General features: G+C 42.2%; 2 protein-coding genes across 2 annotated transcripts in view; one reads left to right on the forward strand and one right to left on the reverse strand.

Annotated features, from left to right (window-relative positions):
• SLC36A4 (solute carrier family 36 member 4) overlaps positions 1-7,727 on the reverse strand; it is a 106,821-nt gene extending 99,094 nt beyond the window's left edge. Inside the window, exons 1-5 of the mRNA XM_086473465.1 lie at positions 7,605-7,727; positions 5,583-5,604; positions 2,961-3,084; positions 2,036-2,126; positions 803-891 (exon numbers count right to left, since the gene is read on the reverse strand). Of these exons, the coding sequence (XP_086329591.1) occupies positions 803-891; positions 2,036-2,126; positions 2,961-3,084; positions 5,583-5,604; positions 7,605-7,727 (449 nt within the window). The remainder of the gene's footprint in view (positions 1-802; positions 892-2,035; positions 2,127-2,960; positions 3,085-5,582; positions 5,605-7,604) is intronic.
• Positions 7,728-19,916: 12,189 nt separating this feature from the next.
• LOC147416174 (uncharacterized) lies at positions 19,917-23,003 on the forward strand. Its single transcript, XM_086473566.1, has 3 exons — positions 19,917-20,790; positions 21,881-22,007; positions 22,523-23,003. The coding sequence occupies exons 1-3, from the start codon at positions 19,917-19,919 to the stop codon at positions 23,001-23,003; spliced, it is 1,482 nt and encodes a 493-aa protein (XP_086329692.1).
• Positions 23,004-26,253: the final 3,250 nt, after the last annotated feature.

Consider the following 26,253-nt stretch of genomic DNA (forward strand, 5'->3'; position numbering starts at 1 on the left):
CTTAGTTTTCTGTACATCTTCAAAGGCCATTCAAAACTACAGATGAAAAAGCAAAGAGCTCAGGAATGACAGGATCTCTTCACAGTACAGTATCACATTAAATGGTAAGATAGTTTTTCCAGCTACAGGAACATGAACAGTTTTGTATTTCTATTCAGTTCAAAAACTTCATTGCACTTTTTAAATAGAGACCCTCCCACTGCTTCTCTTTAACACCTGACAATAAGATAAAAATGTTTAATAAAAGTCACTATTAATCAAAATGCTCTATCAGTCAAATTTGAATAACAGCTTCCTCCCCAGTATTGTGCATCTCACTTGGAGAAGTATCTAGTGTTTATCTGCTCACTAGCATCATTTTAACACATTCCTTCAGCACTACAATTTCAAAGAATCAAGTTGTCACAATCCAAAGAGACAGAGCTCACATATGATCATGAAAGACATTAACAGCAACTCTTAGTTTCTCTAAGCTAAGCAATTAAAACTGCAATGAGAAAGGCCTGATTATTTGCCAGCAAAGACAGGGAACAGGATACTGGGCAACATTAAACCAACTTCATTTTGTGTATAAGCAGAGAACAAATATTTTTTCAACGTATTAAAGCAGAGTCGCACAAAGCATAGCCATCATTTATAGTTCCACCATAAGAATTTGAGTGTTGTTTCTTTCAAGTACAAGATTCCGAACTGAAGAGAAGCAGCTGCTACAGCATCAGGACACTCTTGTAGGCCAAAATTCAGAAATAGAAAAGAAGAAAAAATAAAAACTCAGCAACAGAATGAGTAGTTCCACATTTACCTCTGACATAGACAGTGGCTGCAACGTACCAAGATGTGCATACAATGAACAGATATAACTCCTATGAACACAAGGCTGATTGGTCCAATCTGGTAGGGAAAAAAAGAGGGAGGGCATGGAAGAAAAAAATCAATATTTTTCATTAAAATACGCTGGGGGAAAATCTTTACATGCAGAAATTTCACACTGTAGCAAATAAATTAAGAATTTTATGCAACTGGAATTTCTTCCCCTCTCAGAGGGGGATTTGTTGCTGATATTTTAAGGCATTCTTTACTTTTAGTTTACTACTTGACAGAAGGCTACTTAGGGGTAATCAAGCCATAAATACCAAATAGGCATGAATCACATCACTCCCCTAAGTTTCATTAAGATATTTGCCAAAAACATTTGTCAAGAGAGAAGACTGCATATACTGCACAATTCGAAACAGTGGTTTGAACCACTTTAAAGTGGCAATGACAATAAAAGTTTATTTCCCTTACATTAATAGATTTGATGATGTACAATATAAAAAAAGAACACAATCACAACCTCGTTAACTTCCACTATTACAACTTATAGATAACTCTCAAATTAAATAATTTGTTTCAGAGTAGAAGTTTGACCAGAAGTTTTCACAGAATGTACCTGCTTCTCACATGAAACTTTCTTTCTTAAACTGAACATCCTGTAATAAAGAATTCCAGGATTATTTAGTCATAAGGGGAAAATTCTACTTGATTAAATTTTCCCTGCCTTAGAAACGCATTGTTTGCTAACCGGTATAAACTGGCTGTGCTATACCCTGTTTCTGCAGAAATTCACGATAGATTTAACAAGCTGATGCTGCATCCTAGGACATACAATCTGACTGTAAAGAAGTCTGGAGAAAGATAAGGTAACCCCATAAAAACAATTCCCATGAGACATTATAGAAGTCTGAGTGAATCAAAACATTTCTTTTTTCTGACAAAGTTTTTATTTTTGCCAGAAAAACACTTTGGCTAAGCAAAAATACAACACATGCTATAAAGTCTTCACGGTGAAGTAGTAACTTTTTAAAAAAAATAAAAAATCTCAATCTTCAGTACTAGCTTCACGAGAGTAAAGAGGAGACACAGAACACAATTCTGTTGGTGTTGGTAGTGACAAACAAAAAATGCCGAGATTTTAGTTTTTCAGGCTCAGACACATATCTGTAGATCCTTCTAGATATTTTTTCTAATCTATGAAAAATAATTGAATTCTTACCACAATGCCAGCATTCTTTATTGCAAGTGGAAGACCAAGAAGCCCAGTTCCAATGTTTCCCTTGAGGAGGTGCGTAAGTGTTTGTATAAACCTGAGGATAAAAATATAAAAAGTCACAGCAGAAGTACGCTCTGAGACTGGGGTGGGGAGGGGGCACAGAAAAAAGGAAAAAAAAAACACCCCAAAACCACACCCTCTGTCATTTATTAATAAAGGGATAAACTGTGAGCTTCAACTACTTTAAGGTGGTCCAGCTACTTTAAAGAATGCCCAGCACATTCAAGTACTATTCTTATTCTCTCAAATAGAACATTGTTTCTGTTTTATATTATTATTAGAACATTATTTCTATTTTATACAGTCTGATCTTCAGTTCCTTCCTCCAGCTTGTGAAAGGTTATTTTTGGTGCAATTTTATTGTCCTTTTGCCTCAGAGTCAAAATTACCAAGTTTCATCAATGCTATTTTAGAATCAATAACATTCAAAACGATTACCAGCTGCAAATCACAAGTCTGACAGCCAAAGCTTTATCAAAAGAGAAAAAAAAAAAACCAAGCAAAAAACCCACACTTTATAAGTTCTTCTAATTAAACTTTAACAAACAGATTATTTCCAAAGTCCTCTAGAGTTTCAAAAATCAATCAAAACCTTCCTTAAACAGTGGTTGGATTTTGAGTAACCCAATCACTCTACAAATAGGCACCTTGGAATATTTTACATCCAGTACATTGTTAGCTTCCAAAGAACAGAGAACCTACTCAAAATGGGCTGCTTTTTGGCAGAACTATGCAAAGTCCTGATGTATAACCACAAAACTGTACCACAGGTGCAAGAAAACCCCTTAAGCATTCAGTAAACTACTCATGAGAAACAAGACAGAGGTGACAAATTTTAACAAGCTGATACTTAAAGAGTAATACATACGTAATGCCTTCTTTATCATCAAGCTGGTAATGCTTCTCAACTGGCAGGAAAATATTTTCATGCTCTTCATCTGAGATGCCATCCGAATTTTGTTCATCGATTAAAGGCTTCATTACTTCCATGTCTGCACAAGAGTTAACACCACATTAGCATAAGAAACAAACCTACAGTTTAGAAGTAGACCACGCCATAGTCTGCAAGTGTTCCTAACTATAAAGCTGATTTAGGCAGACAGATAGGTAGAGCACAAGTTTGCACAGGAAATTTTCTCTCTTTAAAGTGGCACACTGTCTCATTATTATTACTATCATTATTATTATGGTCAAACACTACAGTTTTGCATTAAGAAAAACAACTTTTTTATCATCAAATACCGATGGTTTAGATCATTTTGCAAGCTGATCCAACATAAAGCAAAACAGAAAAGTCAACCATTGTTACAAAAGGACGAGATTTCATCTTACCCACCATTAGCTACTGCAAAACTAAGCATTTACTTTACTCTTATCAGTGGTGAGCAAGGGCACTCCCCAGTCATCCCATCCTAAAACACATAGGTAAGACAGGTACCACAGATGATGTCTACAGTCACTGGCAAGAAAACCACGACAAAGGAATTAGGCTGCATGCTTTGAAAGCTGCAATTTCATGGACTTTTTAGTAGCATAAACTGCCACCGCAGTCAACAAATGCAATTCCACCATCCAGCCAAATAACAGCACCAAGCAACAGCAAGCCGCCAGTAGTGAACAAAACTGCCTTTCAGGCAAAACTAACAGCTTACGTCAGTTTAATATTGATTAGATCATAACCATTTTTAAATTACTGTAGTTAAGCAAAACAAATTCTGCCAAGAGCAAAAAGATTACACCTTACACTTGCCTACCACAGTATCCATTCATAAAATATGAATAAGTCTCAACTTCCACCATTTTCACCAAAAAAAGAGAAACTCCTGTGATATTGATGTTATCTATTTAAAACAAAAAAATTACTGAGTATTTCTAAGTGTGCAAGAGTACACCTTACTGAATTATCACATTATTTATGGAACTCTGAAAACATTGAAGAATTCCACAAAAGACATTAGCTACACTAAAACGTGTTTCATTATTCAGCAAGCAAAAATATTGCATAGTTTGAGTGAACATTACATACCTTAACCATACTAAGCTTATTTATATTGTAAGAAAAATATACATGGCAACGGAATACCTGTGAAATCTGCACCATCAGAGAGACTGTAGATACATTTAGAAGAAGGTACAGACAACTGACATCTTTGGAGTAGACAGTGTCTATGAATCTGCTAATTACATGTTTTATTTTGGGGACTTATGGTCAACCTGATAAAAAATAATGCTTAATTTGAAAACAAAATACATGCACAAAACCAGACAGGAAACACAGAAAGTATTGGGTTGGCATGGCAAGGTTTTGATAGCAGGGGGGCTACAGGGGTGGCTTCTGTAAGAAGCTGCCAGTAGCTTCCCCCATGTCCAACAGAGACGAAGCCAGCCAGCGCCAAGATGGACCCGCCACTGGCCAAGGTTGAGCCCATCAGCGACAGCAGAAGCACCTCTGGGATAACATATTTAAGAAGGGGGAGAAAAAAACCTGCTCAACAGAAACTTGCAGCCGAATAGAGGAGTGAGAATACGTGAGAGAAACAACTCTGCAGACACCAAGGTCAGTGAAGAAGGACGGGGGGGAGATGCTCCAGGCACTCGAGCAGAGATTCCCCTGCAGCCCATGGTGAAGACCATGATGAGGCAGGCTGCCCCCCTGCAGCCCATGGAGGTCCACGGTGCAGTAGATATCCACCTGCAGTCTGTGGAGGACCCCACACCAGAGCAGGTGGATGCCCGAAGGGGGCTGCGAGCCATGGGAAACCTGCGCTGGAGCAGGCTCCTGCCAGGACCTGTGGACACATGGAGAGAGGAGCCCATGCTGGAGCAGGTTTGCTGGCAGGACTTGTGACCCCGTGGGGGATGCACGCTGGAGCAGTCTGTTCCTGAAGGACTGCACCTGTGGAAGGGACCCACGCTGGAGCAGCTCCTGAAGAACTGCAGCCTGTGGGAAGGACTCATGTTGGAGAAGTTCGTGGAGGACTGTCTCCTGTGGGATGGACCCACCTCCCCATGCTGGAGCAGGGGAAGAGTGTGAGGAGTGCTCCCCCATGTGGATGAAGGAGTGGCAGAGACAATGTGTGATGAACTGACTACAACCCCCATTCCCCATCCCCCTGCGCCCCTCAGGGGAAGAAGGTAGAGAAAAATTAGGAATAAAGTTAAGCCTGGGAAGAAGGGAAGTGTTGGCGGCAGGCGTTTTTAAGATTTGGGTTTTCTTCTCATTACCTTTCACTGATTTGTTTGGCAATGAATTAAGCTAATTTCCCAAAGTTGAGTCTGTTTTGCCTGTGACAGTAATTGGTGAGTGATCTCCCTGTCCTCACCACAACCCACAAGCCTTTTGTTATACATTTTTTGTCCTTCATCCAGCTGAGGAGGTGAGTGACAGAGCAGCTTTGGGGGGCACCTGGCATCCAGCCTGGGTCAACCCACCACAGCCATTCAACAAATCATTAAGGTTTTTATGAAACCTTAAAGATGTCTAACCTACCAGCAGGGCACTGAAGCCGATCCTAAGCAAGAGGAACTTACAAAGAAAAACTTTAGAACAAGTGCAATATACCCTATAAAGCAGAAGGCAACTTATCCAGGTAGTTAAAATTAAAAGCATATAGCTCAAACTGTCCTAAAACCAGCAAAGGGTCATCTGGATTTTACATCAATAAAGTTGAAAGCCAGTAATGAGAGCACTTGACAGAAGCAAAGATGCCCAGCGGACAGCAAAATCAGAGGTCAGAGCCTCAACCAAAAAGCACACTGTAAAGCAAATTTATACTCAATGACAGTCAAGACACTTAATCATCCTTTACTACATGGCATATAGTCTATGAATCGATGAAAAGAAGGATCAGCAAAGAAGTTCCTTCCATCTACTCCCACAGCATTGTGTTGACTAGTTCTTGAGGATGCCATGACCACCTGTCTCAGCTCAAGTCACTGCTGGGCTCATTCCACACTCACCAAGATCCGTATACTCTAGTTCTAGAGGAACAGCCTGTCCCCTCAGGGGTCAGAGGAAGCAAAGTGCCACTGCCAGAAGTTTTACCCAGTGGGCAAATGATTCAGCTCATTTTCATTTTTTAAAATACTGACTCTAAACGAACAATCCGAAGTGTTTTCACTAAGAACAAGCCAAACTACAAGTGTGCAGTCTGTTATCACATGAGATTCAACAACATATAGCAGAATTAATTTTCCAGTTTTGACTCCATCACATTTTGTAGGATGCTGTTTCTCGTGCTAAACAACAATGACAACGTGCAACAAGTAAGCTTCCTATTCAGTATGGGACCAGCTGAAGGTTCTTATTCAGAGGGGACCAGCATGACTCTTAGCACCAACTGCACTGGTATCAGCAACTGCTCAGTCAAGGCAGAACAGTGAATTTCTCTTCTTCCATTCCACCCTGATACTGAAACGTTTGATACACATGTACATCTGCACTGTTCACCACGCAACCAGATCACACTCAGAAGACTGAATTTTATAGACATCCCATTTTACTTTTCTCCCAACTTCCTGACCCTTCTTCTGATCACAAAGGTAGTCCTTTAACAGTGGATTTAGACATACTCAAGCATTCCCCTCATTTTTCAAGTAATAAGAATTTCTTTAAGACAAGCTATTTCCCTCAAAAATTCACCTGCCCATGCCTAAAGCCATCTAGTCATCTAAGGGTTATTGTTACCACTACCCCAGCTCTGATTATTACTTAACTTATTGTCGTGTCTAGGAGTGCTAAGCATCTCACTGCTCTGCAGAAACACAAAGTAAGAAAACAGCCTCTGCCCTAAAGAGTTTACAATCTAATCCTCCTCAGTTCACCTACTGTTATTTTTTAAAGTTTTGGGTTTTTTTTAAACTATTTGTCATTTTTAACTTTTCCTGTGAAGCAGTTCTGCAGCTTACTGAAGGACTGCTTCAGAGTAGCCTGTCCTCAAACAAGATTGCTTTTGAGTGGTTTTTATGGTTTCATGTCATCTATGTAAATACCAGTCCTGATTATTTCAGCACACTCCACAAATGCATACGAAACATTGTACCAAATAAGCCCAAAGCAAAATACATATATTTACAATACCTGCTAGATTTAATTCACACTAGAAACATCTTAAAACAAACAAACAAACAAAAAAATTTAAACCACTACAGAACAAGATTTCAGTATCAAAATCTTTAACAGCAAGAAATTTTAAAGGTATTTAGAGAACCTTCAAAGAATGTCAAGTACAAGTCTATTTTTCCTAGTCATCGGTACTCCATCAGTTACCCACTTCTTTGTCACCAAAGAACAGCACAATCAGACTGCCAAAATGCACTGAAATTTTCTGGGTTCTACTCTGGCAGGAAAATAGCATCTATTTAGAAACCAATGCATAGATGTAAATTCTAGATTTCATCATTAAAAAGAGGGTTCTTCCCTGTGTACACTAGAGAGATGCACAATTCAATTCTTATTTTCCACTCTACCATTTCAAAATAAACAGAACAAAAGTGTTTAGTACACTCCTACTACACCCTTGACCAAGATGACCTGAATACGAATCCGTTCACCCTCACAGTGTACTTTAATCTGGATCTTGCTTTCAGGATCTTCAATTTCATCATCCACTGTCACTGCAGCCAAGGCTGTCATCCATCTCTTCCGTATTCATCAGTAGCAGCACCAGCAACACGTTTTCCCTAATTGGCTCATTAAGCACTTGCAGGAAAGAAATCATCCTACAACCACTCCAAAAAAGTTCTTCAGGCCCTGCTACACTGCCTCCACAGAGGTATTAGGTGGTAAAAGTCCCCCATGAGAACCAGGACCTGTGAACAGAAGGCTTCTTCCATTAATTTAAAGAAAGCTTCATTCACCTCTTCTTCCTGACTCGGTGGTCTGTAGCAGATACTCACCTTTCCATTCCTCTTGTTGGCCTTACCTCTGATCTTGAGCCATAAGCTCATTTTTCCCCTACAGCACTTGATTGATTATGACAAAAAGCAAAGCATTTCTGGATTGAAGAATTAATGGAACAGAAGGAAGATACACGTAGGTCAGACAATACATACAGTCCGGATTTATTTAAATTTTCTGTATTTGTCATCGAAGACCAAGAAGAATCAGATGACAGATAACCTATAAAATGGAGGAGATGCTGTCTTTCCAGACTGAATCATCATTCAAAGAGAAGCCACCCTCTTCACTTATGAGACTGAATGCCTGACCATTATGCCTTCATCTTTTCCTCACTTGACCTACATCCCAATCTTCGTTCAGCAGTGAGACGATGGCGGTAATGAAAAATGAAAGTAAACATTCTCAAAGAGGCAAGAAGAAAGCTCACACTAAAAGGTTTACACCAGTGATCTACTCCAAAAAGCCAGCCTCTCCCCCCGCTGATGAGCCTGTTCCCACCTCTCCATCCTTCACACCATACATCCTGTCCCTGCGTATTTAACAACATACATGTATCATCACTTCCAATACATTAATTCTTGTGGGGAAAAAATCCTTTTCTATTTGAAATATCAGTAATCACTATGCTTTTTGGGGACACCTTCTCGAGAAGTACCAGGACACTCAGGTAGCAGACTATTATTGTGTCTTCTACTGATAATGGTAAACTAGAGTTTCAAGGAGATGTCTACATGAGCAAGATGCAGTTTTTACAAAGTATCTTTCGCACAGAATTTTCACCATACAATTTACTCCCCGAAACTGCAACCAATTATGTGACCCCCCTACAGGGATCCAAAAGAAAGATAACCAGCTTCCCCACCAAAAGAGGTTATATGCAAAAGTTTTTAGTCCATACATACAGCCAATATAAACCTTTAAAGGTTTATGACAATTAAAGATCATCTGGTCCAACCCCCCTGCCATGGGCAGCGACACCTTCCACCAGACCAGGTTGCTCCAAGCCCCATCCAACCTGGCCTTGAACACTGCCAGGGAGGGGGCAGCCACCGCTTCTCCGGGCAACGTGTGCCAGTGTCTCACCACCCTCATTGTAAAAAAATTCCTCCTTATGTCCAATCTAAATCTATTCTCTTTCAGTTTAAAACCCTTGTCCCTTCTCCTGTCACTACAGGCCCTGGTAAAAAGTTTCTCTCCATCTTTCTTATAACCCCCCTTGAAGTGCTGAAAGGCAGTAATAAGGTCACCCCAGAGTCTTCTCTTCCCCAGGCCTAACAACTCCAAACCTCTCAGCCTGTCCTCATTGGCTGAGAGATGTTCCACCCCTCTGATCATTTTCATGGCCCTCTTCTAGACCTGCTCTAACAGGTCCTTGTCCTTCTTGTGCTGGGGGGCCCCAGAGCTGGATGCAGTACTCCAGGTGGGGTCTCACGAATGCTGAGCAGAGGAAGATCACATATGAGAGCAATTTTGTACCATTTCCTAAGCTAACAGCAGTATCATAATAGTCCTTTTTTTAAAATATGCTTGAGGAGGGAATTTGCATTTCCAATCATACACTGCTGGAACACAGCGAGTAAAAGTTCTGCTCCACAAGCAAAAACTATTGCTATACATGAGTCGCATACACTAACCTTTACTAGCCTTGAACTTTTGCAATGGATTATTTTGTCCTCACGCTATTTCTTGAGCTTTCACTTAAATCATTTCCCGTATCAATGATCTTCAAGCACACACAACTTTTACAATGTGGTCTTCTTTTTCATCCACTAAATTATCTCCGTATCAAAACAACACATAAATACTCTGCATTTGATTGTTTTCACCTTTGTGCATTTGCCTCCATGACAGTATATTTCTTCTCAGCCTCATAACTATTCATTTTTTCTGCATATAGTACAAACATCTGCAAAATCTTCTTTTAACTTCTCCTTATGCCTTTTGGTATATGCTGTTCTGTACTTGAACCTTTCTTCAGATAGTCTGACATATCAAGATTCATTGAAAAGATTTAGGAACACCCATAAAAATGCCAAAAATCACAATTGAGTTCTCTGAACTACAACACAGCACACAGCCTCACAACTGAGGAAAACAACTGTAAGCATGTGCTCTTGGTGTATTTTCTTATCCCAACTTCAGACAGCATCAAGCACAGCTGTGCTCCTTCTTCACTGCAAGGTCTTCCACATTACACAATCATCTGAACCCAAAAGGAAGGCAACAGTGAATTTAATATAGCCTCCACTTTCTAACTTAAGCTACATGGGTAAAGTACATGACCATCCTTTCAGGGAAAAAAAGGTGTTTAAATACATTTATTATAGTGGTTTGAATATTTATTTCCAAGTCCTGGGGAGGTATAAGCCACATATTTTTTAGTATCTGTTTTCCCACACCATTCTGCTATTAGTGCCACTTATGCAACAGAATATTCTCAATTGCCTTCAAAGCTGAAAGCCGCGAGCTATCAATGATAACGACAGAAAAGCAATGCATCATAAAAAACAGTTACTTTGAAAACCACTTTAAAGTTTTATTTATGAAGTGGTTCGATGCACAAGGCAACACAATTCATGCAAAACTCGAGTCCCAACAGCATGGAACCTCCTATTTGAAAGGAGTAGCTGCTATTCTGCAGGCACTACGTGCAAAAACTGCAAGTTTTCTGCACACATACCACTTTCTGCTACATATTACAGTTACCTACGTTCTGCTGTCAGTACACGTCATGCTAACCTGTCCATCATCATCAGTCTACAGGTTGAAATGAAGACTTGAATGTCAACAACAGTTAACAGGATGGCAGGATCTTAGGCATTTCTTTAAAGGTGCTTCTTTCAAACACAGCTAAGCAGAAGCAGCCAGACAGCACTCACGTGCCAAGCCGGTGTCAAAACAACATTTTTACAGGGAATTTCCTTATGTGAAGAATGCAGCACCTGCTGTTCAGAGCGAAAGGAAGCTTTCACCTTACTCAAACATTGAAAATGGCTCTATTTGACCACAGAGAAAGAAGGTGATTTTCCCCAAATGTCCCACTAAAAAACTTCTTAAAGCTGCATTCAATTAAAACAAACATCTGTATATGTTCCTTTTTACAGATAAAAAACCTTTGCCAACCTTCCTGGCACAGTATTTGCATTATGTAACTGATTTTATTGTTATTAGTTTACCACACTGCTGTACTTCTAAAATGCTGATGAAATTGATAATCCTTAAAAGAAAAAAAGAAAAAAAGTTCATCTAATGCATCTCAAAAATAAACCCGGCCTTCCAAAGCTCCAAGACCATTGCCATCAGCTTTCCTCTGAGGTGGTAGCTGGCCACAACAGCAGCAATACTGCACACAACTAGAGCACAGCAGGAGGCTTAATTAATTATCTTCTATGACTGGCCTTTTATACCAGATGAGAGGCATTTATTTTAACCCAGTTATTACGCAGACATTTATTTGTCTGAGCACATGCCTAGAAACAAAAGAAATTCTTTTTATAAAAACAAGATTCAAAGCAACAGATTTGAACTTAATATAGACAACAATAAAGAAAAGCATCACTATTGCTAAATATACTACCCCATACAACACAAATTAAAGTTATAGGTTCTTTATGTATATAGGTCATGCTAAGTTTTGAGAAATTTTGTGTACTGCTACAGACTAAATCTCTTGCCTCTAAAATATATTTTGCAGGTCAGCAGAAAAAAAGCAGTAGAAATTCAAGACTTCTTATGACAAAATAAAATCCAGAGTGAAAGAATATGATTTTAGACCAAGCACACAATAGAATGTTGTGCCTGTAAAACTCCATAGAACAATAACTCTTATGAAATCTACATTTATCTACATTTTTTGTCTTGTGGGACTAGTATGTAACCGTGATAACAGTACCTTGAAACCTCTTCACCATCTTTAGCATACCAGTCCTGGGCAACAGATACAGAGGGAACCGGAGCAGATTACGTTGACTATTTACCCACGTTCTCAGAAAAAGCTTAAATTAGCCCTCGGAACATCCGCTTCTATCTGTACACTCAGGCTGGCAGTTTGCTGATCCTATTCTAACATGATAACTCATCTGAGAATAAATCCCACTAGAAGAGTTTTAAAACACAGGTAACAGCAATCAGCACACGCTCATATTGTGATAACTACACTTCCTACAGGTTCCCCTGAAGTACTGCATTATAGGTGCGCCAACAGCGGTATTTGTCTCTATGCTAAACATATAAATGCTCTTGAATCGCCTCTCTTCCCCATCATTCCTCCTTTACCCCATCACTGGTGTATAGCTTTGGCCAAAAACATGTGAGTCCATACAGTAATGGTACTGGGACATAACACAAGGTTTGGATCATGCAACCTTCTAAGCATGGGTTTTCGTTTGATAATAGCTCTCTACTGTTGCAATACTGTGGCTACGTCCTTACTGCACAGTCCATACTCACAGCGACATCCAGATTTGTGTAACATCCAGATTAAATGGATCCAAACTTGTGGTCCTAGAGCACACCAGGCAAGAAAGCTTGGTCTTTCTCTGCCCTGTAAAGCAGGTATGTACTCACAAAGCAGAAGAGCAGGTGCTTTGCATATTTGGACCCAGCCTGAAATTAACTATTCTGGAAGGTCTGCAGTCACTGCCAGATGATTGGCACAGAACATGCACATTCACTTTGATTTCTTCTAGAAAGGTCCAGTACGTGTGGTTTAAACACCATCTTAAACTCTAGCTACAGAAACAGCCACACCTGAATCAGAGGTGAAGCTGGCTGCCTGCTGCCTCACAAAGCAGAGGGTGCAGAGCCCACCTCGGCCTACCTTCAGTCATGCTTCACTGAGCTGTGCAGACTGCGTGGACAGCTGGACAGTCAAACATCATACAAACATCATACGCTATTAATGATCCAATCCAGTGCTCAGTCACAGGATTCACTGAAAATTTTGCATCATCTTTATTCAGTACAAGCAAAAATTAAGAAATTCAGTTCTACACACCCTTTTGTTTTTACTTAGCCAAAGTACCAGCCAATTTTCAGCCCTGTCTTACCTTCAGCCAACATGAACTTCTCCTCGTGCCACCAGAAAAATCTTTTAGACCAAATGCTGTCTTCATATTGTCTTTAACAGTTATTTAAGTATTTGTTATTGCTTCTGCTTTCCTCTGTGAACACCCATGTAAGCAGGATGCCAAAAAGCTCAGCAAGCACTGCTACTACCAAGCAAGGCAACACAAAGTGCACTTCAACTTCTCCCAGAATTACCACTGCAATGTTAAACTGATTCCTTAATCCACTGGAGAGAGAATTCACTGATTTGTTACAGCTACATGTCACACTATAATCGTGCATACATGTCAACATCGTATCCTCAAAGACCTCTGACAGATTTCAATCACTAGTCAACCACTAGTGACATAGTGAGCGTCATCTGTAGTGTTTAAATTCTTATGACCAGGATTTCCACTTTTGTATCTTCAGCTGTGTTTTTCTGTCTCCTAGAATTTGCCACCATCTTGTCAACATTTATGCACATACTGCCAAAGAAACCTTTGAACTATTACTAAATGTACTTAATTCTTTTATAGCACACTCAAGCAATCCTTTGGTTCAAAAGGTTTGCAAAGAAATGAATTTTCACCGAGAACTTTAGTTAATTTTTCTACACTGCTCTAGCAATTAACACTTCCAAAATTAACTGAACCTCTTAGCACCACAAGGGACGAAACTAATCTCTACCATTTTAAATTTATTGGATAAACAGCAACAAAGCAGTTTGCCAGGGCTGCATAACAAGTTAAAGGTGAAGGAGATATCAAAACAAAAGCTAAACACAATACTCCAGTGTTCCTTTGGAGAAGGTCATGCCCCAGACAAACTCCTGTCTAAAACCCCTTTTCCAAATCAAATTTAGCAATATGATCTGTTTGGTTTTTTCCCCTGAGGGGTTTGAAGTCAGTTATCATTGAACAGAAAGAATTGGATTTGACATGTAAGCATAAAAAGATTTGGGGGACAGGATATAGAGTCCCGTTGTTTACATCAGCCGCTTTTACTCATTTATGGGAGAAGGAACATACAGGTCTTGCAGGAACTCTACTTCAAGTGTACACTAAATGCTTGGTAAAAAGCAGTAGACAAAGGGGTTCTTGTAGCTACTTCACTGCTCAGTGAACGGCCAGAAACACAGCATTTATTAAACAGAGGGTGACCCAGTGCCTCTGGTTTGACTGGTGTATGAAAGAAAACCAGAACCACATAATCTTTACACCACCCTAAAATGTGGGTTTATGCCGGTATTTTCTCACAGGCTGTAAGAATGTATTCACGATCCCGAGGGCATGTCCAGAGCTTCCGTCACCTGACCAAGTCTGCGGTTGCTCTTACAGGACAAGATTAGTGACCAAGTCTCTGAATAGCACAGCTTTTCTATTCAGCATTCTGAACCAGGGCTCTCAAGAGACAAATAGTTACAAACAAAACATTGTCGCTAATTCTTTTCAGAATCTGCAACTGGCTCGGTAAGCAGCTTGCCATATAACTCCCAGTTACTCCCTCAACCGCAGAAAGAAATACCTGTTTCTCCACTCCCCAAACTTCAGCCTATAAATAACCTCCCCAGCATTTCTCCAGAAGGCATCAAACTGTAGAGTACAGTGTTGTCCCTCAAACACACGTGAGGCTGGTGATATCTGCCTCATTACTCAGCCACATGCTTCTACAATCACCAACACAAAGTGACTGTGAATGGCAGTGCTAAGGGCTTGCTTGTCAAGACTGAAATACTTTTGTAGCTTCTTCTGCTTCAATAGGAAACTAACGGATAATCCCATTCGACCATGCACAAGCCAGCCCCCTTTTTATTTTCCACTACTGCAACTCCTACTGAATGCAAGAGCCACTAGAACAAAAACAAACAAACAAAAAATAAAACCTCAAATGAAAAGGTATTTCCCAGAATGAAAATGAAAAAAGCAAAACTTCTCTGGTTTAAAAATTCGGATTAAATTTTCCAGAATAGTAAAAGTCAGCATTAGCTTTTGCTGTGTGTTTGTTTTTCAAGAACTTTAAAGCTATGCTTGGTGCAGCTACTTGAATCACTCTTTAGTTTTCTCTGGAAAATACATCCTTCTGTCATTTATTTACCTTCATTACAGACTGCAACTTAATAGATTTGTTCTGCTTCACGGTAGAATTTATTCATCTTGAGAACAGCTAATTCTAAACAAATGCTGGAAGTCAATAATGCCACCCAGTAAGCAGGAAGAAGTTTGCTTTTGCATCGTAACTGTCACATCCAGAAGGCTGATAAAACACCTGGATTATTAAATCAGAGCCCACACAGGTCTCCACAGTTTATTATACACTTTCAAAGGAACACTTTTACCCCAACCCACAATGGATCAATTATTTGGAAAGATGTTAGTCTTAAACAACCCATTATCCTGTCTAGACCAAGCTATACGTTTCTACATGATCAACATACTTTCAAGTGATGACACCTTGGTAAGATTTAAATTTTATTAAGTATTCAACAGGACCAAACCATGTAAATAACTTATGAAATCTTATCAGGTGTTGATCTGCATTTTTAAACAGTTAACCCCATAAAAAAAAATCTAGTTCTAAGGTTTCTAACAGAGAAACTGTGAATCTTAGGGGAAAAAAAAAAAAAAAAGGCAAAAATTTCTTTCTGCCACATTCACTCAGTGGCAATCTCTCACTGCAAGATGGATCAGCCTCTGGGACAATAAAATCTGAAGCACGTCTCCTGCTGCCCATCATTACCACTGGACAGGTCGAATTCTTGAGGTTACAGTGGAATATAGCTTTGAGATGAGATTTTCAGTCTGCCCAGCCCAGAACCAACTGCACTTTATAACTAAACCTGTTACGAGCTCTCTCTTGCCCCCAAACAAATGAAGACATGAGCATGCATGTGCCCTCCCACGCTCGGATTTAGAAAGCAGACACCCCCCCCACGCGCACACCCCACCCCCCCCCCCCCCACACCCCCCCACACACACACCCACACCCCCACCCCCACACACATCCCACACACCCCCACCTCCCCCCCCAAAGCTCCGCTGTGCGGACCCGCGGTCGGGTCTCCCTCTCCGAGGAGGCCCCGGTGGGAGGAGAGGCCCCGTGGTCCCTGCGCCGCGCGCACCGCCCGGCCTCAGGTGCCGCCAGGCCGGCCCCGGGGCGCTCGGCCCTCGCCACCCGCCTCCCCGGCCCTGGATCCGGCCCTGGTCCCCGCCGCCGCCCGAGGCGGAGGAGCGGCAGGCCAGGGCCCACCCCTCCCCCAGGTGGGATGGTTCATCCCGCCCGCCTCGATGCGCTGAGCACTGCAGCGCATCCCCCGTGGGCCGAACCATTCCGTCTCGAGCGGAGGGGGGTGGAAGCTGGCCGGCCGCTCTTCGCGCTCACGCCCCCTCCTCTCCGCCCCGCGGCGAGCCGCCACCCCGCTGCCCCTCAGGTGCTCCGGCCGCCGGGCCGCACGGCACGCCTCACCCAGCTCCTCCCTGCCGCCGCCGTCCATCTCCCCGCTGGCTCTCCGCTCGCCCTTCCGCCAAGGTGGAGCCGGCCGGCCCGGCGAGACGCTGCGCATGCGCCCCGCTAGACGGATGGAGCCTCAGGGGAGGGAACCATCGATACCAGCCGGAAAGACAAGACCCGCATTGGGCCGGTTGGGTGTTGGTCCTCCAGGCTCGGGGTGCAGCGGGCAGCCATGCCGAGCTCCTTGACGCCACTCGACCTATGTGCTGCGCTTTCCTCAGTGCCCTTGTAATAGGTAGCATATTGTGTTTTGTTCATTCAACCTGTATGGGAGGGTATGGATGGAAGATTTATGTGCTCGCAAGGCTTGATAGCCCAACCGAAGGACGTTTGGCAAAGTAAACAAGACCCGTAGCTGAGGGGGTTGAGTAATCACATTCTTGCATAAGTTCACCCACAGGGCAACGAGAAAGACTTTCAGCCTTCATCCTTACGACCACCAGGAGGCAGAGAAAGACCCCCCAGCAACAGAAGGAACATGCGCAGAGTATCGACCTGATTGCGACATCGCCCTGATTGCAACATCGCAAATACAGGAACTGAGACTGTATATAATGTGCTTACACAAGACGGGAAGGCGCGAGCCGTTGGCGGAGCGGAGACTCCCCGGCCGCCCAGCGCTGCCTTTGCTCTTGTTCGCTTGCTAATATCATAAAATTCGCATTGGATTTTGACACTTTAAATTGTCCGTGTCTCTACTTATCACAATTTGGTGCCGTGACTCAGATCGCGACTAGATTGTGGCCTGCGGCTGCATTGGGGAGGCGCCTCGCCATCCGGTGGCCCCTGCAGCCCTCAGGTCGCTTCTGTCTCGACTGATGAACCTAAATTGAACACTGAGCAAAGGAGAACCGGTAACCCTGTAATCGTTGTGCACGAAGCTCCGAACGAAGACGCAGGACGCGTGAGTATAGGCCGGGAATCCATTCGGTTTGGGTTGGGTATCCTGGGGCACGGTGTATGAGACGTCCTGCCAGGGCGAAGTGAGTGCGGACCCTCTAGTAGTGAGTTTCTCGTAGCCCGCGAGGGAGCGAGCCACAAACGAGGGGAGCGGTTGGTGTGTGTGTGTGAGTGCCTCAGAAGATGGGACAAAGGAAAAGCAAGCCCTTTGAGCCCATGGGAGAGGGGCCCCATGTGAAATTGCCCCAAATACCGCCCGATAGTCCCCTAGGGCTGATGTTGAAACACTGGGATAACTTTCCCTCTAGGCAGGGAAAGGATAAGGTAAAAATGATCCATTGTTGCATAGAGGTCTGGGGCGGAAAACAGATTCGAGGAGACCATCTGCATTGGCCTGTTTTTGGATCATTTGAGGACTGGATATGTCAGGCGCTAAACATTTATGTTAACGCAAAGGAACCATTTAATTTGGAAGAAAGTGAATATGCCAGTCTGTGGATGGTGGCCGACACTAGGGTAAATTTATACCCTTTAAAAGAAAAGGGGGGTGGCTACCGAGGGAGGAAGAATAGAGAGGAAGAATTAATAAAGCTTTCAAGGAATATCAAGAAGCAGATGAGTCGCCCACTAAATGGTTAGAGAGACTACAAAAAAGTCTCCAAATGTATTCCAGTCTGAATGTAGACACTCAGGAGCGGCAGGCCCTGCTGAAAATGCAATTTGTAGCAAACGCATGGGAAGATATTAAAAGAAAAATTGAGAAGATAGATGATTGGCAGAACAGAGGTTTGGACGAGCTATTGAGGGAGGCACAGAAGGTGTTTGTCAGAAGGGAAGACGAGAGGTTTAAGAAGCAGGCAAAGTTGATGGTAGCAGTGGCTCGGGAAGGACAACGTGGAGGTGGGATTAGATCGACTCACAAAACGGACCCAAGACCCGGGGTGGAAGGAACAAGGAGAAAGGACGTAGGGTGTTATTATTGTGGGAGGAAGGGTCATATGAGAAGGGAATGCAGAAAGCGGCTGCAGGATGAGAAAATATTCAAGGAGGATTAGGGGTGTCAGGGGCTCTATTTGCTGGGGGCTAGACGTAAGACCGAGCCCTTGATAAAAATTAAAGTAAGTCCCCAGCAACAGGAAATCGAGTTCCTTGTGGACTCCGGTGCCGAAAGGTCCACAGTACAAGAATTACCCCGGGGATGTCACTTGTCCCCGGAGACAATGCAAGTAATTGGAGCAAAAGGAGAGCCTTTCGGGGTTCCAGTAATAAAAGACGTTCTTTTTGAAATGGAATCTAAATTTGGGGTGGGATCCCTATTGTTGGTCCCAGAAGCAGATTATAACCTATTGGGACGAGATATGATCATCACACTGGGCATTAATTTGGAAGTTAAAAATAATGAGTTGCAAGTAAAATTATGTCCCCTTAGGAGTGAGGATGAAGTAAAAATTAACCCCGAGGTTTGGTACACTCCGGAGACAGTGGGCAAATTAGATATCCCACCCTTCACTGTAACTATCAAGGATCCGGAAATTCCAATAAAAATAAAACAATACCCAATCTCACGAGAAGGCAGGATGGGGTTGAAACCAGAGATTGAAAGATTAATTAAACCAAGGCTACTGGAACCATGCATGTCTCCCTTCAATACACCCATCTTACCCGTAAAGAAAACTGATGGGTCCTATAGATTAGTCCATGACCTATGGGAAATTAACAAAAGAACACTTGCAAGGTTCCCAGTTGTGGCAAATCCGTATATTTTACTCAGCCAGCTGGGACCTGAAAGTAAAGAGACCTTACTAACCCCATAGTGGGATATCCTGTTTTACTTACTACAGAAACCTCCATACGAACAGCTGAAAGAGGGTGGACTCATGCCAGCCGAATCAAAGGACCCGTAAAGAATCAACAGTGGCAAGTGACCAGTGTACCCGGGGACCTAAAAATAAAATTTCAAAGGACCTGAATGAACACCTTTAAAATTGAATATAGTGAGAATCCAATTCTGACTGAAGATGGGCATGTAGATGCTGAAATCAAGTGTGGTATATTAACTGTTACCCATTCGTGTGCTTTGTGTGTAAGGTGTGTCGGGAACGGTGGTGGGCCCATTGCCGAAACAGAAGACCCCAAAGAGTGTCTGCCGGATCTGCTGGGAGTGGGAAAGGGAACTCACAGAATTGGCATTAAAATTAAAAGAATCACAGGGAGAGATTATTCTTGAATCAGAGGAATGGTGGGAGATATTTGCTAAAGGAATTCGGCCCGAAAATTATTGTTACCATTCGAATGAACCAATTCCTTTTGTTGCTGAAATAGTAAGAGGGCAGTGCTGGAAGTTCCTGAAAGGGGTGAAGTGCAACGCACCCCAAGTTAAAGATACCAACTGGAGTTCATACATCCTGAGGCAAGCGGCTAAAGTAAGCACGAGTCCTCCTGAAGGATACCCCTGCTGCCGAGAAGATGGTACCCCTCGTGGCTCGAAGCAACCGAGTCAACGAGCGAGGCAGAGGAGTAAAAAACTGTGGAGGAATGAGCCCAACGATTGGGACCGTAAAGCAGTGCTTGAGATCCTGCCTCAAGGATGGTAGCGAAAAGGCGAAGCCCTGGAGTGCAAACGACAAAAATCGGGGACAAGTATCAAATCGGGGTAGGAATAAGCAATTGGGATATTACAAAAACCACCACTTTTCCCGATACGTATTTATAGGGGCAATCTGGGTAGTATTATGCATCCCTGTTTGTGAGCCGTACGCGCATGGACCTTTTAAATGGACCCTGTTTAGATGGGAAGACCAAGCTGTAGTACAGACAAAAATAGTCTCTGGACCTCCCAGTTTTACTCCCACATTGTGCCAACTTGTGCCAATACAACCATGCTTAAACCTAAAAGGGTTTTATTTTTGCCCTAGTTCAAATCCAGGAAGGACCTATTGTAATTCACCAGGACATTATTATTGCACATACTGGGGTTGTGAAACCATAGCATCGGACTGGGCTCCCGGGGGAGGGAATGACAAGTTTATTACAGTAACATGGGGACCAGTGGGATGTGCACCCCCTCAGCGTGATAGTTCTGGTGGTATACTATTGTCTGGAAATTGCCAGTTTGTATACATGAATATTTCTCAAGACCAGAACCCTACATGGTTTGTGGGAAAAACTTGGGGAATGCGTTATTGGGAACCAGGAACTGATAGAGGAGGACTGATACTAATAAAAAAAGAGACCATTCCAAATGATCCGGAACCAATTGGACCAAATCCCGTGCTAACACATGAACAAACTCTGGGACCCGCGAATGATACTGAAACTAGCAATAATACCCAGTTTACTGGTAATAATACTCACTCTGGTATAAGCAATGATACTTAGTTTACTGGTAATAATACTCACTCTGGTATAACTATCTCAGAAGAAGAAAACTTAGAAGGAAATACCCTATGGAAAGTGATGCAAGCTAGCTACCGAATACTAAATAAGACTAACCCGCAAATAACCAGCTCCTGCTGGCTATGTTATAGCATTAAACCGCCCTTTTACGAGGCTGTAGGAATTACATCCAAGGCTAGGCAGGTAAATGGGACAAACCCTGCACAATGTTTATGGAGAAAAAGGAAAGGATCAGGTCCAAGGTCTCACCTTGGAACAAGTAACGGGAAAAGGACGGTGCGTTGGGACAATTCCACCCACAAAACAACATTTGTGTAATGTAAGTATTTCACTCACAAAGGAAGCTCCTGCGGATTGGTTAATACCAGCGGCAAACACAAAATGGGTGTGCTCAAGTATCGGAGTAACACCTTGCTTGAGCCTCCGAAATGTTAATAAAAGCAAAGATTATTGCATACAAGTAGCAATAATTCCAAAAATTATATATCACTCAAATGAGTTTGTCTACAATTATCAAACCACCCCCGAGCACCATCTTGCTAGGAGGAAGCCGTTTACAGCTCTGACCATAGCCGCCCTCCTTACGATTGGAGGAACCGGAGCAGCCACAGGGATAACCTCTCTGATTAATCAACAAGCTGAATTTAAGTCACTTAGAGTAGCAGTGGATGAGGATTTGAGCAGAATAGAAAAATCGATAAACGCATTGGAAAAATCACTAAGATCACTATCAGAAGTGGTGCTTCAGAATAGACACAGCTTGGATATATTATTCTTGCAGCAAGGGGGATTGTGTGCAGCTTTAAAGGAAGAGTGCTGTGTGTATGCAGATCATACCGGAATAGTATGGGACACAATGGCAGAGCTAAAAAAGGGGTTGGAACAACGAAGGAGAGAGCGAGAATCCCAACAAAGTTGGTACGAATCATGGTTTAACCATTCTCCTTGGCTTACTACTTTATTGTCAACATTGGCGGGACCATTAATACTGCTCACTTTAATGCTTGCATTTGGACCTTGTATTTGTAATAAAGTTATCGCGATAGTTAAAAACAGTTTAGAAGCCGCTCACCTGATGCTTGTTCGAGCGAAGTACGAATCAGTATCCGATGAGCCTGATTTGGCAGAAACCCTTATTTTGAGTGCTCAAGAGCTACAACGGTTCAATGATCAAAATAATGGACAAAAGAAAAAGGGGGGATTGTCATAGGTAGCATATTGTGTTTTGTCCATTCAACCTGTATGGGAGGGTATGGATGGAAGATTTATGTGCTCGCAAGGCTTGATAGCCCAACCGAAGGACATTTGGCAAAGTAAACAAGACCCGTAGCTGAGGGGGTTGAGTAATCACATTCTTGCATAAGTTCACCCACAGGGCAACGAGGAAGACCTTCAGCCTTCATCCTTACGACCACCAGGAGGCAGAGAAAGACCCCCTAGCAACAGAAGGAACATGCGCAGAGTATCGACTTGATTGCGACATCACGAATGCAGGAAATGAGACTGTATATAATGTGCTTACACGAGACGGGAAGGCGCGAGCCGTTGGCGGAGCGCAGACTCCCCGGCCGCCCAGCGCTGCCTTTGCTCTTGTTCGCTTGCTAATATAATAAAATTCGCATTGGATTTTGACACTTTAAATTGTCCGTGTCTCTACTTATCACACCCTGACACAGCAGCAGCCCCGCTGCAGGGCGCCCCGTTAAGCATCTGCCCTTTAAAATACAGGAGCCTCTTCGGCCGCGTGAGCAGGGCCTGCCTGCGCCTGGGCCGGTCTTCCCCCGTCAGCCTCGCAGTGGATCTCCGTGGCAGGAGGGTCCCCCCTCACACCCTCCACAGCGCTTCTCTCTGCCCCCTGGGCGCCTCGGCCCGGCCGTGCTGCAGCAGCCGTGCACGGCTTCCCTGCAGTGGGGTACGGGAGCTCCGGCCTCCCCTCATGATCGACTCTCGGCAAGAGCAGCAGGGCCTGAGGCGCAGCGCGCAGCTAGTCACTCGCCCTGTGGAACCACTCATACGGTTACGAAACGCTGGGTAACTTCCCGTGCTAGCAAATTGGCTTGTTTTATCCTTCAGAGCCTTTCAGGAGCAGCTGCTTTTAGATCAGCACAAGCAGCCTCATGGGAACGAGCGTTGCTCGTGAGTCTGCTGCAGCCATGAGTCTGACAGCCCTATAAAGCCCTGCCGACACCTGCCGCCCTCTGCAAGCCTGGGGAGCCTGGCTTCGCACAGGGTGCTGCAAGCATAGAGCCATAATTAATAACCAAAGACTGAAAACAAGGGTGGGAGTCAAGAGCTCAGCAGTGCTCGACGGTTCAGCTTGCCAGTGATTTGCACCAATCAACTTCAACAAGTTCAAATTATTTTCCTTATGTGAAACAAGAAATGATTCAAAAAGGACATTGGTGAGAATCATAGTTAATGATGGATCAACCGTTGGAACAGGGAAAGAGTTACTAATATGAGGTGTTACCTGTAACTCACCATTTCACATCAAATTACTCACTTCCTGAAACTTTTTGTGCATTCCCCAGGAACACTGCATCTTCTCTGCGCGATGGATTCCACAGGAACACTGCATCTTTTCTGCGTGATGTTCTGGATAAGAGTATGATTCCTTAAGCACTTCAACGATAAACATCAGGAAAATTAATGCAGATAGTGAAACAATGCAAAGCAGCATGGATTTAGAAATCCTCTGCTTGTAAGTAAATGTTTTTATCCATACTAAAAGAAAGCAGTATTTCCTGTAATTCCTCTTTTTTTTTTTTTTAATCTTTGTAAATGAAGTGTATCAAGGTGCTAAAATAGATTTCAAGCATACTCTGCAATCAAAGCTATAATCAGGGCTCCAGGTCACACTGAAGTGATACGCAGAATCCTTGCTCTCTAAACCTTTCCTCTGAAATTACGCATTTTAGACTTGTGCAATAAAAGCTGCTGTAATTCCTGCTATACAATAAAAAGCTGCTATAAAAAGTTTTATTTTCATGGTTTGAAGACCTTAGTATAGGTCTGGTTAGGGGCAGGAGGGGGAGAAGGGATGTTGTCCTGTCTTAAAGAAAGACATAATATTCCAAAGTATTTTAGACTGAAGTTATACTGTCCAGTCTAAAAGGATCACCCTTCGATAGAACCTTCCCCCAGCAAGCTTAGTCTGCTGTGAATTTTGAACACTCGGAGACTGATCTTCTGCTAACCTGGCACGCACCCTGTAACCTAACTTTCGTGCTAGCTGCTCCGATAATAAATGATTGGTATTTTTTCATCAAAACTTCCAGGGTTCTGCCTGTATCTATGGCTGATTTGACTTCAGTAATAAAGTTTCCAGCTGTTGGTTTCCTAAAACAGAACTTTTTTTTTGCAATGAGACTGTATGATAAAATAATTTGTCTTTTTTCTAAACAGGAGAAATGCAAGAATTTTCTGAAGTTTCTCGGAAGCTTCTGTCATCTTCAGTGTCATTGATTCACTTATCTAATGAGGAAGACATTCCTTTTCAGTTGTCAAATTTACATCTTTCCAGGTACCATGCTTCTCCAAACTTTCATTAAAAAAACAGAGCCGTGTGAACTATTACTTGGCTTCCTCAAATTTGTTTTGGAAAAGGGTTCTCAGTAGGCAATCTGTGCTTGCAGGTTATCAGTTTAAGGAACAGACTCACTATTACAATGTTTTTGTCAAGCCTTTACATAGTGTATATCTATTCTCTTTATATTCATGGATATTCTCCATTTTTTCTAACAATGCCAAAGTTTGTTCAGAAAAGTGTGTGGGATCATTACTGTATATTCAAAATTTGCATTCAGTTAAGAGCATTCATTCATTCTACCTTGTCATTGCATTCAGGACTTGGCTTACAGTAAATTCCATGTAGATGTTGAAAAGCCTTTAAGGACAAAATGCATCTTTATTTCACATCCTACCCAATGGAAAACAATTTCTTTCTACTACTTGCCACTGTTTGCATCAAAGTTCCTTCTTCAGGGAAGAGGTTTCTTGTGTGTTTAGAGACATTTTTCTAATATGCTCCAAAAATTGTATCAAGTATCTGAGTAATAACTCATGATCAATGAATATGCAGAAAATGAAGGAGATACTACAATGGGATGGATAATCATGATTTTGTAATATGCATTTTGTTCGTCAGTAAGAGTAGAAGTATTTGCTTTAATGCAAACATCTGGTTAAATTCTAGTCATTCATCCATCAATGCAAAACTACTTCATGATGTGAATATTGCAGGCACCAAATGCTTATTTACTCTAGGCTTCATATTCTGAACAGCATATACAGCTTGCCTCTTTGAAATCATGGATTCAATTCGTGTTCTTTTGTTGATTCAGAACAAGACCAGATGGAGTACAATACCTGGCTTCTTACATTTAAAATCTTTTTATTAAAAGCTAACCCTGAAATCTTTAAGGGTCATTTTCAGGAATTTTTTGTCTACTTAAATGCTCGTTATTAGAATAGCTGCTCTGCTAGTTGTCTCTAAATCCAAGTTTAATCTCTGGCTAAATTTCCACACTTTTTTTAGGGAAAAAAATACAAGAACAGAGTACATATCTTTCCCAAGTTGAAGACTCCTAGTCTGTTTAATCTCCCCTCACAGAGAAACCATTCCATATAGTCTAGTTAATCTCCCGTCACAGAGAAGCCATTCCATGTTTTCAATCATTCCTGTCTCTTCTACATGTCCTTTGTTCATCTGCATGTGACGACACCAGAACTGCAGACATGCAAGGACACTAAAAACCTTTCCGCGTACATCTAACTGTTTTTTACTCCTACTTTTTTAAAACAGGTTGTATTTTAACTTTCACTCAGGTACTAAGTTACAAGGTGATTACTTTGTATGAAGTTTTAATGAGCCATTGGTGGACCTCAATTATGTTGCCATCTGTCAGCCTGTAGACTATAATCCTGTCCGATGAGCAAATCATTAGCGTTCCTCCAAGATTTATATCACTGGTTAATATCTGGGAGCACATTTTGAAATCGCCTTGAATATCAATACGACATCCGCATTTCATGAGATCCTGGATAGCATATTGCTCATCTGTGTATCAAAAAGCAATAGCTCCTGTCATTTCATCATTGACATGAAAACATGTATATATCTCTTTACCTCTTTCCAATTCCTTGGTCACAATCGTGAGCTTCCTTTTACATAAATTCTTTTGTGTTCAGTGTTCTGGTCTGTAATGACCCATTTCCAAGGATTCCTATTTTTGCTTTTTCTTGGCACAAATATCAAGCATTGAACATCCTAAACTGTCCTTAAAAAGTCAGCATCTTACTGGTCATCATCGTAAAGAAAATAGACTGGGATACTCTTAAGGATTTTTAGGAGTTAGTCTGATGTGTGTTGAATCAGGTTTTGTAACACCTTCTTGCTGTGAAGTTT

This window comes from Leptosomus discolor, chromosome 1 (assembly GCF_034619465.1).
Source record: "Leptosomus discolor isolate bLepDis1 chromosome 1, bLepDis1.hap2, whole genome shotgun sequence".
Classification (NCBI taxonomy): Eukaryota; Metazoa; Chordata; class Aves; order Leptosomiformes; family Leptosomidae; genus Leptosomus; species Leptosomus discolor.

Bases quoted from the DNA above. Each gene is read 5' to 3' on its own strand.
- LOC147416174 (XM_086473566.1), top strand. From the start codon at position 19,917: ATGGTACCCCTCGTGGCTCGAAGCAACCGAGTCAACGAGCGAGGCAGA. The intron at 20,791-21,880 runs GTAATAATACTC...TTTGTAATAAAG, and splicing joins CAATAATACCCAGTTTACTG to TTATCGCGATAGTTAAAAAC. The intron at 22,008-22,522 runs GTTCAATGATCA...ACCCTGACACAG, and splicing joins AGTGCTCAAGAGCTACAACG to CAGCAGCCCCGCTGCAGGGC.